At 40.7% G+C, this 14,307-nt stretch overlaps 2 protein-coding genes and 3 non-coding genes across 6 annotated transcripts; 4 read left to right on the forward strand and 1 right to left on the reverse strand.

The window, feature by feature from the left end:
• The first annotated feature begins 72 nt into the window (after positions 1-72).
• Positions 73-5,878, forward strand: LOC146763102 (large ribosomal subunit protein uL22-like). The gene is made up of 6 exons (XM_085571127.1): positions 73-112; positions 204-244; positions 3,456-3,590; positions 4,001-4,099; positions 5,121-5,312; positions 5,802-5,878. Exons 1-6 carry the CDS (start codon positions 73-75, stop codon positions 5,847-5,849), a joined length of 555 nt encoding a protein of 184 aa, XP_085427253.1. The 3' UTR covers positions 5,850-5,878.
• Positions 1,098-1,170, reverse strand: TRNAK-CUU (transfer RNA lysine (anticodon CUU)). The gene has a single exon. It is a non-coding gene; the product is annotated as a tRNA-Lys (tRNA).
• Positions 4,834-4,903, forward strand: LOC146763104 (small nucleolar RNA SNORD58). The gene has a single exon (XR_014952693.1). It is a non-coding gene; the product is annotated as a small nucleolar RNA SNORD58 (small nucleolar RNA).
• LOC146763105 (small nucleolar RNA SNORD58) lies at positions 5,398-5,468 on the forward strand. Its single transcript, XR_014952692.1, has one exon. It is a non-coding gene; the product is annotated as a small nucleolar RNA SNORD58 (small nucleolar RNA).
• A 357-nt stretch (positions 5,879-6,235) lies between the features above and the next one.
• Positions 6,236-9,344, forward strand: LOC146763106 (UPF0729 protein C18orf32-like). Of its 2 annotated transcripts, none has more exons than XM_085571082.1 (3): positions 6,236-6,452; positions 8,075-8,326; positions 8,974-9,344. In XM_085571082.1, exons 2-3 carry the CDS (start codon positions 8,099-8,101, stop codon positions 9,046-9,048), a joined length of 303 nt encoding a protein of 100 aa, XP_085427208.1. In that variant the 5' UTR covers positions 6,236-6,452; positions 8,075-8,098; the 3' UTR covers positions 9,049-9,344. The 2 variants fall into 2 exon arrangements, with proteins under 2 accessions (XP_085427208.1, XP_085427207.1); XM_085571081.1 differs by having other exon boundaries at positions 6,236-6,284.
• Positions 9,345-14,307: the final 4,963 nt, after the last annotated feature.

Below are 14,307 nucleotides of genomic sequence, written 5' to 3' on the forward strand. Positions count from 1 at the left end.
GGTTCTGCTTATTACTGTTACAAGCTTTAATATGGGAGTTTTAATTGCTTTTTCTGCAGCTGAGATCAAAAAATGGTGCGCTACTCTCTGGATCCAGACAATCCCACAAAATGTGAGTTGTTTTCATGAATGTTCAAGTAGAACTTGACCAAAGTCATTGATATTTTAATTCCAAAAGTTCATCTTTTTTTTTCCTCCTGCAGCATGCAAATCACGGGGATCTAACCTGCGAATGCATTTCAAGGTAGGCAGTGTGTGCATAGTAAGAAATGCAATTTTGTTTGGTTTTGTTATATTTTGTTGGGCATTTTTTGGAGGAAGTGTCTCTTATTCTGTGTCATTACATGGTTACTTAAGGGTGGTAGTGTAGGTTATGGCCTATGTTTGCTTTAGCTGCTTGTAATGGTTTTCATCCACAGGATCAATAATAAGATAACATGTCCTAAAGAGTTTTCTCTCTAATACAGATAATAAAATACACTAGGAAAACAGTTACAGTGACTTTACTAGGAGGAATGGGGCTAGAGTGAGATGTGACATTTGTTTCATTTGTCTGCCTTTCTGGTTGTTTGGAAGGAACATTGGATTTACCTGCTTATGCTGCTGCTCAAGAAGTATGGCAGGGGAGGCATGCGGTGTTTTGTTGCAGAGGATAGATAGATATGATTGTTATCTTAGCTAGCCGAATGTCACTTTTACCCTTGGATGAATCCTGGAGTGAAATGGACTGTTCCATCCCACCCCACAAAAGATTGTGGTTCATCCCGCACCTCTGTACCTGCCCCTAAAACAGAGTCTGTAACCCCATTGGCCCATGCCTTGTCCCGGCCCACCTGGGAGCCCCTGATAAGGGGGCTCCGAGCGGCCATGCGGCCTCTTGGACTCCCTCCCTCCCTGGGGCTTCCCCTCTCCTAAACCCTCCATTTCTCTCTCCCCTCCCCCGTCCTCCTAAGCCCAGCCACGTGCTATGCCTGAGGGCACGAGGCTCAGGCATTCCTGAATTCTCCAATAAACCTCTCTCCCCAAGAGCAAGCTTCAGAGATCTCTGCCTCACTACACCCCAACCGTGCAGAGGAGAATACTCATCCCACAACTGGCGCCCAACGTGTGGCACGAACCCACGACCCTGGGATTAAGAGTCCCATGCTCTACCGACTGAGCTAGCCGGGCATATATCCAAGCCTCATGGTCCCAGAGAGTGGACAGCTGTCCCATCTCTGGACAAGAGAGAATTCATAGTAGCGGCAGGGGATAGTAGCTTCCCTTTCTCCTATTGTTACCAGCTGTTAGGGGGTACCATAGAAAAGACATCTGAGGGCCTAGAAAGCAGCTTATTAAAACAGAAGAGGGGAATATATAAGGCCACACCCCAAAATAGGTTCAGCAAAGCCCCATACGCATACAATTTTTCAAATTGCTGTATAGGACAGCCTGACATCCCCATTTACAGACACTTTCTGAACAACAAAAAAGTAAAAATAAAAGTCTTAATCAAGACCTCAGTCACAGGACAAATAGAAAGCCCATGCAACCTTGTAACATGGGAGAGAGGGTTTGCTTGTGTCTCTACAGGCGAAGGACTCAGATGGATCCTGGCAAAGAATGTAAAGCCTTACCATACACCGAAATCTAGCAGTGCCCTCACCAATGGCAGTGACTTTGCAGGTGCAAACCAAGAAGCAAGTGCTCAGATTTGAACTGTGCTAAGACGAGATTAAAACTACCTGCCAGAAACAACTCCAGACTATGGACATTTGTTTTCACATGCATGTTACTTTTATACCCTTGTTGTTACATTTGTTCTCTTATTTCAAATTTTTGTATTGAAGTTTCACCTATAGGTTAACCAAAGACAAATGCCTGGGTTACTCTGGCCAAGACTGCAAGCTCTGATACCATATCTCTAACTGATACAAAGCTCTAATAGACTTTTTCAACCTAGTCAATTATAGAACCTTCCCCAAAAGGTTTTAATAACACTACCTCAGTTAAATTCTTCCATTAGACTAAAGCAGTCAAAAGGTTAAAATGCTCAATCAGTAAAGAAATAAACACCACCTCGATTACAATTAGCAATCTAGCTAAACAGTTTATCTGAAGGTTTGAGCTCTGCATCTTGGCTGAAGGAACTCTGTAAAGTAAGCTTGATTGTTTTAAGAATAATAAGTGTAGTTTCATTAGCAATATGTTATGTACCCCAAGTTGTGCAAAAATAGTAATTAAGTCAGTATTTACCTTTTAAAAAGTTTAACGAAAAGGGGCAATTGTTGCAGAGGATAGATAGATATGATTGTTATCTTAGCTAGCCGAATGTCACTTTTACCCTTGGATGAATCCTGGAGTGAAATGGACTGTTCCATCCCACCCCACAAAAGATTGTGGTTCATCCCGCACCTCTGTACCTGCCCCTAAAACAGAGTCTGTAACCCCATTGGCCCATGCCTTGTCCCGGCCCACCTGGGAGCCCCTGATAAGGGGGCTCCGAGGGGCCATGCGGCCTCTTGGACTTCCTCCCTCCTCCCCTCTTGGACTCCCTCCCTCCCTGGGGCTTCCCCTCTCCTAAACCCTCCATTTCTCTCTCCCCTCCCCCGTCCTCCTAAGCCCAGCCACGTGCTATGCCTGAGGGCACGAGGCTCAGGCATTCCTGAATTCTCCAATAAACCTCTCCCCCCAAGAGCAAGCTTCAGAGATCTCTGCCTCACTACACCCCAACCGTGCAGAGGAGAATACTCATCCCACAGTGTTTGGCATGAGGGCATAGGTACTTCTGGAAAAGGTTTAGTTGTGGCAGTAAATCCAGGACATGTTTGAGTTAACCATGAAACCAAAGCTGAGCAGATGCTTTTCTTCTCCACAGTGGTACATAATTCATGTGAAAAGAGATTTCAGTTATCTTGATTTGCATTTTTACTATGATCAGGTAGGATTATAGTTACTCTCTGACCTGCATTTAATGTCTTAAGCACTAATAGTTTAGCTTTAATTTTTCTTTCTTTTCTCCCCTTTATAATTCACTTACAGAGATAGAAACAATCTTGTGTTCTCATCACTTCCTCTGAGGTGCCATATTTGACATTTTAGTAGGAATTTATCCTTCAGGCTCCTGCTTCTTTGGTTTAGTGACCAAGGAGGAGCTATGAAAAGTATAGCTACTCAAATATTTTTGTTGGTTGGAAAGATCTAGGTGTTAGGTAAAAAACAATAAAGATGTGTTAGAGCTGCAAATTCAGTAATGGCAGTCACACCAAGGGTTAGAAAAGTAGGTAGCAAAAAAAAAAGTGTTCTTAATTATTTTTCATTTTTAATTTAGGTGTGGGGCTTTTTTATGTGTGTGAGTGCTTCCTTTAAATTGAGTTTGTAGCAAAAAGAATAGAATCCAGGACAGAGGAGTGATTTTGCTCACATTGTAACTTGTACAGATGTGTTAACAACTTCACTGTGCTCTGTATTGCTAGAACGCTCGAGAGACTGCCCAGGCCATCAAGGGCATGCACATCTGCAAGGCCACCAAGTACTTAAAGGACATCACCTTGAAGAAGCAATGTGTTCCCTTCCGGCGCTACAACGGGGGAGTCGGTAGATGCACCCAGGTGAGGTTCAAGATGAAAATGTGGGAAGGATGCTGTGTCTGGTTAAGAGGAAAAGATGATTTTGAGATGGTATGGAGAATAGTCTGTCATTGTTGATTATAACTTTGTATTAAAATATAGAATCATAGGATGTTTTGGGTTGGAAGAGACCTTAAAGATCATCTAATTCCAGCCCCCCTGCCATGGTCAGGGACACCTTCCACTAGACCAGGTTGTGCAAGAGGGAGAAAAGAGTTACTTTTAATTCCAGTACAGCATTGCATCTACTTGCAGTGTCAAGTAATTAATCACATTTAATTGTTTTGTTATGCAATCTTAATAGAAGGGGATGTAATGGCAAGTTAATGGTGCCTGAAGGGTAAATTGTATTGTACTGGGACAAAAATGGAATTATTGTTGTCTTCTTCCAGGCCAAGCAGTGGGGCTGGACACAGGGACGCTGGCCCAAGAAGAGTGCAGAGTTCTTGCTGCACATGCTCAAAAATGCAGAGAGCAATGCTGAGCTCAAGGTAGGCTGTGTCAGTATTACTGAATGCAAAGTGTTCATGTCATGCTGTGTGTCAGCACTCCTGAACTGGGTGTCTCTGACATGGAAGGCCAGGTAATGTGGTATTCACATATCCTTTGAACAGAGAGAGACAGACTTTCCCAGGAAAATCCTAGGGAAGGCTGTGAGAAAGCTCAGAGAAAGAAGAAAAACAATTCTTCATTTGCTGCATCTGTTGTTTGGCACATGTGACATGTGTTATGGAGATTGTTTACCAAAGAGGGATTTCTTAATTGGACTCTGGTGATGGTGTTTTGATTTCATTTGACCAATTGGAGCCACGCTGTGTCAGGACTGTCTGTAAGGGCCACAGGTTTTTCTTTAGTATAGTAGTAGTATAGTTTTAGTATAGTGTAATATAGTATAGCTTAATAAAGCTTTTGTTTAGCCTTCTCCAAACATGGAATCAATGCACGTTATTCCCCACGGTGGGGGTCTGCTACAATAAGGTAATGCCTGCTTTGTCAATAAAACTGAATTGTATCAACGTGTTGGTGTACTCTTTGAATTAGGTTGTGTGTGTTTTTCAAGTTAAAATGGGAGTAATAATTTTTCACAGGGAGATAGTTTGCATGTGGTTATCAACTGTTTAAGTGGTGTTTAGGTCTCCTAAAAACTACAAAACAAAGCAAAATGTGAACTTTTGGTCAGTTTGTATCTTTGTAATATACTTAGTGCTTCATTTAGTAATTTTGATGGCAGTGGTGACTGTCTTAGGACACCTTTGGAGTAACCGTGAAATAATAATTGTCTCTTTCTGAGCCATTGGTGTAATTTTAAATTGATTGTGATGTGTAGAGGGGAGGTCTCTGTTTTTCTGTCTTTGGAGCTAGCTCAGTTCTGTGACACTGCAAAATTTGGCTGTTTTATTTTCCAGCAGTGGTATGTGTCTGGGGGGGAGGTGATTATTCACAATTTTGTTGTGGAGACTATTTATTTGAAGATAAAAAACAAGTCACAAGTTTTATTCCTCTCCCTGCTAGGGTCTTGATGTGGATTCTCTGGTCATTGAGCACATCCAGGTCAATAAGGCTCCCAAAATGCGCCGACGCACCTACAGAACACATGGTAGGATCAACCCCTACATGAGCTCCCCCTGCCACATCGAGATGATCCTCACTGAGAAGGAGCAGATCATTCCCAAGCCAGAGGAGGAAGTTTCTCAAAATAAAAAGGTAGAGCATCATACCCTTAAGTCCTCTTTAATGTCAGCAGCAGGAGAGCTGAGTGTTCATAATTGGAATTTTTCAGGCAGAAGGGTTGCTGTGATGACTATCTTAGGACACCTTTGGAATACCTATGAAAAACCTAATAAGTTCTTTCTGAGCAACCTCAATATTTATTGTGAACACCACATTGATAACTTCAGAAAATGGTTTTCAAGGGTTTATATCATACAGGGAGTTTGTTCTTCCCTTCCTCACTCCATGTGTGTGAAACTGGGATGTGCTGCAATAAAATTTAAATTGTGAGCCTGTAAACAATGTAGTACTTGTAGGGACACTTAAGTACGCACAAGTACAATCAGTGGATCATTTTGTAAACATGTAAACAAATTTCTAACAGTTCTTAGTACCTTCAAAAGATAACTGTAAATTTATTTGTAACATGTTTTGAGAAGGTGTTTTCTCATTTTGCCATTTTCTCATTTCTGTGTTTTTCAGATATCCCAGAAGAAGCTGAAGAAGCAAAAGCTAATGGCTCAGGATTAAATCTGCTCTGCCAGATGTACATAAATAAAATGAGAAAGTTTAGATTTATCCTGTGTGTTTCTCTGCTTTATCTTCAGTGGGGTGTTGCTGTGGGACAGCCACAGGCAGTGACCACGGTAGTCGGGATGCTTGTTGTTGCAACGCTGGGGATGCTGTTGACTTACCGCTATTATTCATATATAAAAGCGAGATAATTTGGAACACGTGCAGGCATTCATTTTCCTTGCCCCACTGTCCTGGCCCGTTCGGGGCGCCTGATGGTGGCTGGCATCCACCGCCAGGCGCTAATGCAGCTCCTGGGGGCGGGGCGTCAGCCACATGACGCGAACGCCGCCTTCTGTTGGCCGCGAGTGAGTCGGAAGCGTGGGGATTACTTCCGGTGTGGTAGAGGAAGTTGCGGCTGTCGGTAGAAGCGCTGGATTGGTGCCGACGGAGGTGAGTGTGGAGCGGCCTCCGATGGGACTGGGGCTGGCTCCCCCAGGGTCCTTTCGTGATCTGCCGCTTCTTTAGCCCGGCTGGGGGCTGCCCTTCTATGGGGCCGGAGCGGCTCCGTTAACCGGGAGAAGACGGAGTGAACCTCGAAATGTGATAGCCCATGTTAAGGTGTGGAGCCCTTAGGTTTCAACGCGTGTTTGAGTGGAACTTCACCGATTCGGAAAAATATTTCTGCTCCCTCCTTTATTTCAGCGGGAGGGGGAAACGCCGCCGTGGTTGTTTTTTTTTTTTTGGTTTTTTTTTTTTGTTTTTTTTGGTTTTTTTTGTTTGTTTGTTTTTTGTTTGGTTTTTTTTTTCCTTGCTAACCAAGGAACAGAGCATCACCGAATCACAGAAGAAAGTTGTGAACGGTATTTCACTCTATTAGGACAGGTGTTATACTTCTAATGGCTTGCTTTTGCATCTGGCAGAGGTACGACTTATTTTTTGGTGTGAAATTTTCACACAAACTGGCTGCAGAGACATGTACAGTTGGCTCAGAAGGCCAGCCTGGGGTGTTCCTCCAGCCACATTCTTTAGATGGTAGACGAATTCACAAGATATTGCTGTAAATTTTGTATCTAGGAAGTTCTGGCAGAGAAATTATCTGAATTATCTTTTTGAATGGTTTTAAAGGATTAACTCGTTTGTGTTCTTTTGACTGAAGATTTCTCTCTGACTTCATAAAGTAGATCCTGTAAAACTATATTTGAAGCAGCCAAAGCTACACTTGGAAGTAGTCAACTGAAAATTGATATTTTGTTCTTCCACGGGGCTAAAAAGTTTTAGGATAGCTCAAGAACAAAAGTGAAACTGATCCCAGATGAAGTGTGCACATCTGTCTCTTCATTCTCCATCTTGGAAAGCTTTTGTTTTTCTTCTTAATGTAAGAATTCAGATAGCAGCCTAGAAAGGAGGAATGTAAAGGGCAAAGTTGCTGCTGTGCAGCAGAGTGTATATATTGCTCAGCAGTGATATATATAATATAATACAATACAATATATATTGCTCATCAGCACTGAGAGGGACAGCTCTAATCCTACTTAATTGCTTCCTCTCCCAGTTGAACTTTTCTGCCCCTGTGCTTTGGTTTCCCCCTTTTTTTCTTCGCAGACTTCAGGCTCCTGTTTTTGAAGAGTTCCTCCTGGTTTGGGGAGAGAGGGAAGGATTTATTTTCTAATAGTTTGGCCAGTTGTATGGGACTGGTGTGGGATCAAGTGATTCCTCTTGCACCGGAGGAAGTAACCCATATTTTGCTTCTCTCAAATCTTGACTGGGATTCTCTTCCCCTCCCACTGACTTGCCCTTCAGTGGTAGCCAGCCATTGGGTAAATTGGAGTCCTGCTGTTTAATTTCACCTTACATAAAAAGGGAATATGAAAAGCAAACCTTTTGGACCCACTGTTATAGTAAGAACTGGGCTAATATCTGCAGCTTGCTGCTTAAACTGTTTTTGTGTGGTTTAAGCAAAAACCTTTATTTTCTGAATTTGTTTTTCAGAGTTGCTGCTGTAGGACTGATGAATTAATAGCAGGCTCCTTTTTTGTAAAAATATTTTCCTTGTTGAGAACTTTATAAAATTGAAACACACAGCATTTTTGAAACATTAACAGCTGGTCTATAATTTAAGAATATTTTATGTTTGAATAGAAACTAAAATCTTTCTTCATTATTTAAAGACACTTTTTTTAGCTCATGGCATACAAAGAGTCATCCTAAGGAAGTTTTTTTTTGGTTTTTTTCCTCACCAGCTTTTCACATAGCAAGAGGAAGCTATGGTGTGCATTCCTTGCGTTGTCATTCCGGTCCTCCTCTGGGTCTACAAGAAATTCCTGGAACCATATATCTATCCCATTATTGCACCTTTAATTAAGCATGTGTGGCCCAAGAAAGCTGTACAAGAAACAATAGCCACAAAACAAGGTCGAGGAGGCAGCAGTGGAAATCCACAGGCACCTTCAGCCATGAAAAGAGATCAGGAGGATGAATCTGGAATTTATAAAGTAAGATTAATGCATTTAGCTAACCAGGGAAAGTTCAGATAAAGTACCCAGCCATAGATAAGTGGGAACACAGCAAAAGAGTAAATTGTTGCATGTTTTTAGACATTTTTGTGGCTATTTTCTTATGAAAGGGAGTTGATGGTACTGAGCCAGCTAGAAATAGTTGCTTCAAGACAGCTTCTGGTAGGTCTTGGAAAGATAGGAATTGGACCTGTTTTCTGAAACAGCTTAGTTAATTTTTTTTAATGACTTGCTATTCTTTCAGAGAATAAAAAAGAGAAGAAAAAAGTCAAATGGGATGCATGAAGCAGAATTAAAAAAAAACCAAAATACACTCTTTAGCCACCTCTGCCTCTTGTAATGGGGGAAAATGTTTAGTGCATCTAAATTGTGCATTTATTATTTATCTCTTCTATCAAAATGCAAAGATTTATGTATCTTGACTCTGCCCTCATTCCCCCCCCCCCCCCCCCCCGAAGTAATAACTATTTGTAAATCTAAAGAGACACTACCACTTTGGTTTTTGCTACAGATTTCATAGATCACTGGCCCTGCTTCTAAAAGTCATTTTCATCACCAGCTATTACTGTTCTGGATGTGAAGTCCTTTTTTAACATCCCATTTGTTGTGCTGTCTTTTATTTGCAGTTCGCAAGCAATGGTGTTGCAATTGGAATTGCCACAAAGAGGTACACAAAAGTTTGTGACAAGAAAATGGATTAAAGGAATTCAGTCCTAAGGATTTTATTCCCTTGTGTCCAATACAAACTGGTGGTATTTCTCCTCTCACGTTGAGACTTTTTTTCTTTGTGTGTTTTAGCTGAATAAAACCCCTTATGACTTACAGGAGAGAGTTTCTTTTGCCACAAAAATGGTGGCTAGCACATTTATTTTAAAATGTTTTAAAATTCAAGTTCTTCTATTTTCCTCACTGGAACTGCTTTTCATCTATCATCTATTTGGTGTGATTGGAGTTTATGTTTAATAACTTATGAATAAATCTAGCTTTGAAAGGTAAATGTATCTTAGCATATCTTTATTTAATTAACTGCCAGTGTAATCCTTCAGGCTTTCACCTTAAAAGCTATGGCTGTTCTTGACCTTGCTTAAGAACTATGTATTGCATTGTGGTGACAGACGTGTCATGTTTAAATTATGAAGAGTTTAGATTCTTCATGTCAAATCTGGGGATGAGCTAAAGGAGTTATGCTATATGTAAAATTAACTTACTAAAAGCAGAAAGTCTTGATATGATACTTCCATTAATCATTTTCCTGGAAATACTGTGCCTTTCTTTCCTGAAGCAGAGCAGCAGAGGCATAATGCAAGAGAATTGTTGCTTTATATTGTGTTGCAGTGGTTTAGAATGCTGCAGTCTGAAACGCAGATGAAAAATCAAAACCCCACAATTCCAATAAAGATTTGTAGAGATGGTATGTTTATTTTTACAGCGCTGGACACATGTGGGGACTCATTGCCCTTCAATGGACATGTGCACCCTTGAGAACTCTGGATCCTTTTTTATTACCTTTACTAATTTCCATATGCATAGAACTTCACAATAGGTTCATGCATATTCATTCTGCTGATTTCACATTACACTTACAGCTAGTTACACTTGTACTCAGTTTTTTGTCAGAAAGTACAGAAAGAACTCCTGGGTCACACTGCCCTGTCTGTTTCAAGGTCCGAGGAGTCTTTCTTTTTAGTGTGGAAATTTGCATTCTTTTCTCCTTATCTGGGGCAACTTTGCTACTGCTGCAGTTACCAGACTAAACAGCATATTTTACTTATGTTAGCAAGCTCAAAGCTGCACATTTCACCTAAATCCGAATGGATTTCTACCCGGTTAAATTTTCACTCTGTCTCACAGTCCTGTCTTTCAAAAAAAAACCCCACCCTCCAACTAAAATCTCTTTAACATGCTTGAGGAATTTGAATTATAATAAACCAGGATTTTATTTAAAAATAAGTTGCTTCATACAATTGTTCTTAGGCTTCTGAGCTATAAATATATGAAGTGGTAACAAAGTTTTTGAAAACCTGGAGACAGGCCCCAGGCAGAAGGAGACCATAAAACTCCTGACTTCATAATAAAGACCAACTTTGCCTCCTCCTGATCTGCATTCCAATTGTGAAGCGTTTTAGATGTCCCTGTGCTTAGTAAGGAATAAAAATTAATTCCTGCTTTGTCCTCTATACCAAAACAGAGTACTCTTTAAAAGATTCAAAACCAAAACCATTTCAGCAGTTTTGGATTGTTATTTAAGATTTATTTTCCCTAAAATCCTAAAAAGGCTATGGTATTTTCTCATTGTTTTTGATCTCTATATAATTGGATATTTTTCTCACATTGTTGCAACAAACTATTATCAATGAGAACTTCACCTGGTAAAAGGTGGGTGTAATCTTTGCTGGAGTGGATTGGGTTTTCTAAACCAATAAACCCCCATCTCACCCTAAACAATAAGTTCCTCTGCTACCAATACTCTCACAGTTCATGTTCTAAATCTGAAAGCTGGGAACTTTCTAAGGGTTTGGAATCACCTTGCAATGAGAAAGGAGTAAACTGCCTGAGAAAGTCACTCCCATGTATTTCAAATGGCTGTAGAAATGGAGATTGATGGCAAGTGTGCAGCTGACCAGAATTATGTGTTCTGACATTGAGTATCCTCACAATGTGTGTATCCTCACAATCTGAAAAGATTGTCCTTTCTGCTGTGCTTCCTGTCCCTGAGCAGGTATCATCAGCCACTGCTTTAAAATGTTTGGCATCTCATAAACAGGCCAAAATTTTAGAGTATATCCACCCCTAACAGATGTGAGCACAACAAAAGTAGAGCAAGAGCTGTACCAGGACTCCTTCAATTTGTAAATGTATGCAGTCAATTTAGAAAGTATACATAATTAATTATTAATTATATTATTAGTAATTAATATAATTACTATTATAATTAATTGTGAGAACCCCAGCCTTGTTTTGGGGCCACATGTGGTGGTGAAATTCCTCCTCCAACCCGTGCTTCCAAAGAAAAACTTCGCAGGCTTAGCTGTTCGGTCTCAAGGCAGTTTATTGCTAGTTATCTAACAGATTATGTTCTTGGACTGCAGCTATTTGATCAGTGGCCTGGGTAGAGGCACACACACACCCTGACATCCTCTCTGTCTGCTGTCTTTTTTGTCTCTCCCTCCGCCCAGGGCTGCTGCTATATTTTATATGATATATTACGTATAACATGTTTACAATTATTCCCCAATACCTACTACCTACGTTGCCAAGTGTTTTTCTACTCTAAACCAATCTGTGAGTGCCAACATCACCAAGAACATGGAGGTAAGGAAGAAGAAGGAAGAAGGACAGGATCAGCCCACTTTCCTCCATCTTAGAACTTCTGACCCCCATGTACAAAGTGAAAACCCCCCTGTACATGTGCTAAAACCCCCCTGTACAGTACTAAAAAAATTTCCCCTCTACTTTGTAACTACTTTTACTATACTATCTAACCTTTTGTGATTGCTTGTTCCACCTCCAAAGTTGGTAATTCATTCCATGGCTCAAACTCAAAATCACAGTTGTTTTTCAGCTGTCTGCCAGGGTCTAGAATGCTTCTGACCAAGGCCTGGAACCTCTAAAAATGTCTGAGAGACATTTTGAGTTTCCACATCTCCCCTCCCTGTTTGAACCAGAAACACTTGTTTTGCTATGTTGTTTAAGGCTCTTCGAATGCACATGAAAATGCATGGCAGAACAAGTAGAACTACAAACCCTATAAGAATATATAACACTATTTTTAAAAGTTTTTCCACAATGGTGAAAGATTAAAAAAGCCAATGAAATCATTTCACCAGAATCTTTTAAGTTTCTTTTTTCTCAATTTGCTGATACTACTTTGCATCTGTTTCATATTTTCATGAATAGATTTTGAATGATCAAGCAAGTTCATGCAGCATGTCCCCTCAAATTTTTCACATCTGTGCCCATGTGACAGCAGCAAATAACCAACTGCTGCCCTGTTCTGAAGCACCGCTTGTCTTGCACTGCTGATATCTGTTAACATGTCACTCAGTGCAGACGAAATGGCGCGATTATGTTCACTCAATCCAGCATGCTATGTGGTCCAATTGTGTCAAGGTCACCCCCAACGCTGTTTTTTGGGGTGAGAAAATTGCAACTGCAATTCTCTGAGCCTTGTCCCAAATACAGACATCATTATCACAATTTGGCTATATTGTTCAAAGGACCTTTTCTCTTTCCTGTGTGTCTGCTCCTTTAAATTTCTCAAATCAGGTGTTATCAATGACAGCTCCTCAATGATGCATGGACTGCTTTTGACTTTTGCAGGGATAGCAGGCCAAATTCTGTCCCCGCAAATGAAAAAACACTCCCTTCAGTAAAGTGGCTGGGTGTTGAAGGGATAGTTTGCTCATCACTTTGGTGTGATTGCACCAGGCATTTCTATGAAAGAACTGATTTGGGATGATATCTACTATCTGATTATCTATCTTTGCCACTCTCAGTGGATTGAATTCGGTACCAAATCCCATTTTTGTCGATCCAAAAATTTCCAACTCTGGAGGTTCAAAGTGAGCCACAGGAAGGAACTGTGTCCAGACACGCCATCCCTCCATAGGATCCGAAAAGGACTTCAGAACCTTTTTGGAAGGGTGTCCCCTGGAATTGGACATTCCTTCACTGGCACACCTACCAAGCATGTCAAAAATTGTTTCCCCAGTTCTGAATGGGTCAGGTAAATGCTGTCCAGACCCGCTGCCTTTGTCAAAGTCCCCCACACCTTTTCCTTTGGTTGTCTCATGGGAACGCCTGTCCCATTGCCCAAGGCAACAAGCAAAGGAATGAAGCACATGAACACTATCTGTTTGAACCCCATGTCCATGTCCCCAACCTCTGTGAGAAACCCCGCAATGCAGCAACATCCAAACAACACTTGATTCCCCAGAAAAACCCCAAGTCTCTGAGTTGCCAATCGTTGTCTGACGAGACGTCTGCAGCGTTGCTGTCTATCTTTGTCTGCGTGCTTGCTTCTCTGCTTCTCTGGTCCATGTTCACTGGCATCTGCACCCGATGAGGTTTCACGTGCCTTGCCGACACCCACTTCGATCCTCGTTCTATAGAAACACAAACAAAACCCTTGCCCCAAGTTATTAATGTAAATGAACTTTCAATTTGTCCTGACTCTGGGTTTTTGACCAAAACTAAAGAATTTTCCCTTAGCACTGCTCGTGCACTGTTTGTAAAATGTCTGACAATTCACATACAAAATTTTGTTCAACTGCATGTGAGATGTTGCTCCTGCCTCCTCCTTGTCTCTTTATCCAAATGGATTTCAAGGTATGATATATTCTGTGGTTTCTTCTGTATGTCATGATCCAAAAATTGCTTTTGAAAATGTGTGAACTGAAACATAAATGTGAAAACATATCAACTGAAACACAAATGCTTTCAAGCTTCTCAAAAAATGCATATTTTGTGACATCAGTTTGCCACAGCTGAAGACTTTTTCAAAACTCAAATTGGTCACTCCTGTAAATACAGGACGCTGTACAAACTGACACTCTGACAAGCATTGATGATTTCCTTTGCCTGACCTTTAGAAAGCGAAAGGATTCCATCAATGTTTGTATACTTTTGTGAAAAAATGCATGGCTCAATTTTTCTTGCTAAAAAATGTCTGGCAGTGTTTGTGAGATGGACACTGTGAATCTGACTACATGAACATTTATTTTTACTAAAAACCTCAGAAATGAAGAATGCATTCTGATGTGCATAACAAAATATTTATGTTCTCTGTCTATCAGGATTATTTTCATACATAATAGATACGAATATAAAACTTCATTGTCCATATGTTTTAAAAGTGATTCCTCTAATTGTTTGGCCACATTTGCAATATACACTGAATCTGTGATCAGATTGATGGCTTCTGAAATAACTGAAAAACCCTGACTATTACTACTAATTTT

The sequence above is a fragment of the Lonchura striata genome, chromosome W (assembly GCF_050655825.1).
Source record: "Lonchura striata isolate lonStrDom1 chromosome W, ASM5065582v1, whole genome shotgun sequence".
Lineage (NCBI taxonomy): Eukaryota > Metazoa > Chordata > Aves > Passeriformes > Estrildidae > Lonchura > Lonchura striata.

Excerpts from the sequence above, each read along its gene's own strand:
- LOC146763102 (XM_085571127.1), top strand. The coding sequence starts at position 73 with ATGGTGCGCTACTCTCTGGATCCAGACAATCCCACAAAAT. Across the intron at positions 113-203 it reads TCCAGACAATCCCACAAAAT|CATGCAAATCACGGGGATCT; the intron begins GTGAGTTGTTTT and ends TTCCTCCTGCAG. Across the intron at positions 4,100-5,120 it reads AGAGCAATGCTGAGCTCAAG|GGTCTTGATGTGGATTCTCT; the intron begins GTAGGCTGTGTC and ends TCTCCCTGCTAG.
- LOC146763106 (XM_085571082.1), top strand. The coding sequence starts at position 8,099 with ATGGTGTGCATTCCTTGCGTTGTCATTCCGGTCCTCCTCTGGGTCTAC. Across the intron at positions 8,327-8,973 it reads ATGAATCTGGAATTTATAAA|TTCGCAAGCAATGGTGTTGC; the intron begins GTAAGATTAATG and ends TTTTATTTGCAG.